Below are 5,000 nucleotides of genomic sequence, written 5' to 3' on the forward strand. Positions count from 1 at the left end.
CTCTCTCTCTCTCCACCCCCTCTCTCTCTCTCTCTCCACACCTGTCTATCTACCTGTCTATCTATCTATCTATCTACTCACCCACAGTCTCGCTGCGTAAAGATGATGTAGTTAGGATGCTCGTCCGTCTTCTCCACAAACCGAATACAGGTGTGGTTCTCCCAGTGTCGCATCGCTTGCTTGAATAACCCCTTGTCGGCGCCGGTAAAGTTGGCGTCGATCATGTACGGGATCACGCCGAAGTCCCACACGCGCTCCTGTGGGAGTGGGAGAGGCGTGGGATTACGTGGGAGGGCGTGAGAGGGCGTGGGAGTATATGGAAGGGCGTGGGAATGGATGGGAGGGCGTGGGAATCAACAGAAGAATATTTGAGCTGAAGAGAGACATTGCAGAAGTCCCGCACGGGCTCCTGTGGGCGTGGGAGAGGTGTGGGATTAAGTGGGAGGGCGTGAGAGGGCGTGGAAGTAGATAGGAGGGCGTGGGGGTGGGTGGAAGTGGGTGGGAAGTAAGAGAAATATATTTGAGTTGAAGAGAGACATTGCAGATGTCCCGCACGGGCTCCTGTGGGCGTGGGAGTGAGTGGAAGGCCGTGAGAGGGCGTGGGAGTGGGTGGGAGGGCGTGGGAAGTAACAGGAATATATCTGAGAGGAAGAGAAGATTTAAAAAGTAAAATTCTTCATGAGGGGAGATGAAGAGGTGAAAGAAGTTGTAAGAGGGTCCAAGAATTATTCATATCTCACGCCCACACCAGCAGACTCAGCCGTTATCAGCGTCTATCCTGCATCATTTATTCATTTTCTACTCCCACTGCCACACCCACGCCCACACCAGCAGACAGTCAGCGTTATCAGTGTCTATCCTGCATCATTTATTCACTTCCTACTCCCACTGCCACACCCACGCCCACACCAGCAGACACAGCATTATCAGTGTCTATCCTGCATCATTTATTCATTTCCTACTCCCACTGCCACACCCACGCCCACACCAGCAGACACAGCATTATCAGTGTCTACCCTGCATCATTTATTCATTTCCTACTCCCACTGTCACACCCACGCCCACACCAGCAGACAGTCAGCGTTATCAGTGTCTATCCTGCATCATTTATTCATTACCCAGCCCACACCAGCAGACAGACAGCGTTATCAGTGTCTATCCTGCATCATTTATTCATTTCCTACTCCCACTATCACACCCACGCCCACACCAGCAGACTGTGCCACGCTCGCAACACACAATTCAGACGGATAGATAGACCTCACAGACGAGGAGGGGCTTTGTGGATTCTCTCTCGCTCTCTCTCTCTCTCTCCCCAAACACTCACAGATTCCCCTTCCCTCTCTCATTTTCTCTCACTTTCTCTTTGTCCTTTCCTCTCTGTCTGTCTGTCTGTCTGCCTGTTTGTCTGTCTGTCTGTCTGTCTCTCTCTCTCTCTCTCACTGGTAAACATCAGCATCACCACAGACAATCCCAGACAACACCTTCTGCAGCCGACCCTTAGCAAAACTGTGGGCCTGACAACACCAGTCCACACACCTTAAGCCACTGTGCCACCCAGCCTGCTGTACCTGTCACTGCAATATTCCACAAATGCCTAAATTCACACAAATGGCCAAAAATGTGGCAGCGGGCACAGTTGTAGCAGTGCACAAGAAGGGGAGAAAACAGACGCTCAGAACTACAGGCCAATATCCCCCCTCTCTATCCCTGGAAAAATACTTGAGGCGCTAATAGCAAGTACACTAACAACATTCCTAGAACATCACCTGCTCAGCAACAAACAGTTTGGGTTCAGAGATGGCAGATCTGTTGCTGATCTTGTACTCCAGTCTGCTAAATGGCACCAGTCACTAGATAGCGGGATGGACACAATCGTCATTGCCGTGGACATTGCTGGTGCCTTTGACAGGGTGTGGCACCAGGGCCTCATCACCAAACTAAAAAGTCTTGGGATCAGCGGCTATTTAATTCACTTGCTACACGACTACCTTAACGCCAGAACCCTACGTGTGGTGGTCAATAGTCACACTTCCAGCGAACTTCCAGTCAATGCCAGTGTACCGCAGGGCAGCGTCCTTGGTCCAGTCCTGTGGAACGTTTTCTTAAGTGACACTCTACAGCTTATCCCTGAAGCACAAACATACGCAGATGACTGCACTCTACCATAACACACATACATCAGTCCCTGCAGAGCATTGTGTCCTGGGGCAAACGTACGCTAGTTACCTTTGCTCCTGAGACGACCCAGGCCATGATGATATCTCGTACACCAGATCCTGCTGACGCTGGCCTTTCTAACATCCAGATTGACAACAGAACACTGCCACTTCAGGATGCCACCTCTATCCCTGGGGTGGAATTCAACGCCAGCCTTACATGCACAAGCCACATCAAACGCCTACCCAAAAATGCTGCCTGGAAATTAGGCAGCATTCGGCGAATAGCCAATCTGCTCGACGATCGGGGAATAGAAGTACTATTTGAAGCACAAGTTGGCAGTCTTATGGAGTACGCCCCACTGACCTGGCCATCCTGTCCACCCTCTTATCTCAGGCTGCTAGACAAGGTTCAGAATCGAGCAGAAAGGTTAATCCGACTGAAGTCACATACAGGAACGGTTCTCCAGCCACTACAGATTCGACGAAAAGTGGGTGGCCTCTGTGTAATGTACAATATATACAAGCAGCAGTCTCCCTATTTAGCACCACTCCGTCTGCCTCCACCCCGTCTGCCTCCAGCCCGTGTGCCTGCATTACGACACACGGGAATCCCACAGCATGGAACACCAAGGGACTGTGCCCTTTGCCAGGACGCGGCAACACCTCAGGTCATTCCTGCCCCACTCCAGTCGCCTCTGGAACTGCCTGGTGCGCCTGACAGACATGCACCAGTCAACTACCCTGCACCAGTCCAACCTTCACAGCAAACCAATGGCTCCAAAATCAAGCAATATAATATATCTGTGTATATGAAGAAGTGAAGGAACGTTGTGGGGTAGATGTGGATGTGGTTGAAAAGATTAGGAGAAATACACTGAGGTGGTTTGGACATGTGGAGAGAATGGAGAATGAAAGACTGACTAAGAGGGTGTATGTAGGTGAGGTGGAGGGAGGGAGAGGGAGGGGTAGACCAAGGATGAGGTGGAGGGATGGAGTTGAGAGGTATATGAGGGAGGGGGGGGTGAGTTGGGGGGAGGGGAGTCAAATGGTGGGTGACAGAGTGACTTGGAGGCGTTTTGTCTGCGGCCACCCTTTACGGGATTAGGGCGTCGGGCTATAGATAGATAGTGTATATATAAATAGTAAGTATACCTTAGCTATTCCTAATACATACAGCATTTATAACAGTAAACTCAAAATATACAATTATTATCCATATGTATCTAAATACTGTCATATGAAACTAAATCATTAATTATACATCAACTATATACCTTCATAATATCATTAGCTAAAGATAATTCTCAATATAATTACTGGATTTTTTAGCACCGTTCTCTACAGCCAGTACCAAAAAATGATTAAAGTTAAAGATAGATAGATAGATAGAGAGAGAGAGAGAGAGAGGGAGAGGGAGAGAGAGAGAGAGGAGGAGGAGGAGGAAATGATTGCTGGAGAGAAGAATGGAGGGAGGGAGGGAGGGAGGGAAGGGAGAGGGAGGGAGGGAGAGAATGATTGAGGGAGAGAAAGGAAGATTGGAATTTCTCTCTCTCTTTTCACAGACTTTTCTCCCAACTTTTTCCTCTCTCTCTCTCTCTCTCTCGTTTTTTCTTCTTTCGTTCTTTACTGACTCTCTCTCTCTCTTCATTTCCTTCGTCCTTCTGTCTGTCTGTCTCTCTCTCTCTCTTCATTTCCTTCGTCCTTCTGTCTGTCTGTCTCTCTCTCTCTCTTCATTTCCTTCGTCCTTCTGTCTGTCTGTCTCTCTCTCTCTCTTCATTTCCTTCGTCCTTCTGTCTGTCTGTCTCTCTCTCTCTCTTCATTTCCTTCGTCCTTCTGTCTGTCTGTCTCTCTCTCTCTCTCTTCATTTCCTTCGTCCTTCTGTCTGTCTGTCTCTCTCTCTCTCTTCATTTCCTTCGTCCTTCTGTCTGTCTGTCTCTCTCTCTCTCTTCATTTCCTTCGTCCTTCTGTCTGTCTGTCTCTCTCTCTCTCATTTCCTCTCTCTCTCTCTCTCTCTCTCTCTCTCTCTTCATTTCCTTCGTCCTTCTGTCTGTCTGTCTCTCTCTCTCTCTTCATTTCCTTCGTCCTTCTGTCTGTCTGACTCTCTCTCTCTCTTCATTTCCTTCGTCCTTCTGTCTGTCTGTCTCTCTCTCTCTCTTCATTTCCTTCGTCCTTCTGTCTGTCTGTCTCTCTCTCTCTTCATTTCCTTCGTCCTTCTGTCTGTCTGTCTCTCTCTCTCTCTTCATTTCCTTCGTCCTTCTGTCTGTCTGTCTCTCTCTCTCTCTTCATTTCCTTCGTCCTTCTGTCTGTCTGTCTGTCTGTCTGTCTCTCTCTTCTTTTCCTTCGTCCTTGTCTGTCTGTCTCTCTCTCTCTCTCTCTTCATTTCCTTCGTCCTTCTGTCTGTCTGTCTGTCTGTCTCTCTCTCTCTCTCTCTCTCTCTCTCTCTCTCTCTCTCTCTCTCTCTTCATTTCCTTCGTCCTTCTGTCTGTCTGTCTGTCTGTCTCTCTCTCTCTCTCTCTCTTCATTTCCTTCGTCCTTCTGTCTGTCTGTCTGTCTGTCTGTCTCTCTCTCTCTCTCTCTCTCTCTCTCTTCATTTCCTTCGTCCTTCTGTCTGTCTGTCTGTCTCTCTCTCTCTTCATTTCCTTCGTCCTTCTGTCTGTCTGTCTCTCTCTCTCTCTTCATTTCCTTCGTCCTTCTGTCTGTCTGTCTCTCTCTCTCTCTTCATTTCCTTCGTCCTTCTGTCTGTCTGTCTCTCTCTCTCTCTTCATTTCCTTCGTCCTTCTGTCTGTCTGTCTCTCTCTCTCTCTTCATTTCCTTCGTCCTTCTGTCTGTCTGTCTCTC

The 5,000-nt window shown here is 48.7% G+C and overlaps 1 protein-coding gene across 1 annotated transcript in view; it reads right to left on the minus strand.

Moving 5' to 3' along the window:
• Positions 1 to 5,000, minus strand: part of LOC145393840 (protein tolkin-like) — a 163,226-nt gene that overhangs the window by 44,660 nt on the left and 113,566 nt on the right. Inside the window, exon 3 of the mRNA XM_080267884.1 lies at positions 82 to 257. Coding sequence (XP_080124010.1) covers positions 82 to 257 — 176 coding nt within the window. The remainder of the gene's footprint in view (positions 1 to 81; positions 258 to 5,000) is intronic.

The sequence above is a fragment of the Coenobita brevimanus genome, chromosome 3, assembly GCF_032717465.1.
Source record: "Coenobita brevimanus isolate Jiangsu-jjx chromosome 3, ASM3271746v2, whole genome shotgun sequence".
Lineage (NCBI taxonomy): Eukaryota > Metazoa > Arthropoda > Malacostraca > Decapoda > Coenobitidae > Coenobita > Coenobita brevimanus.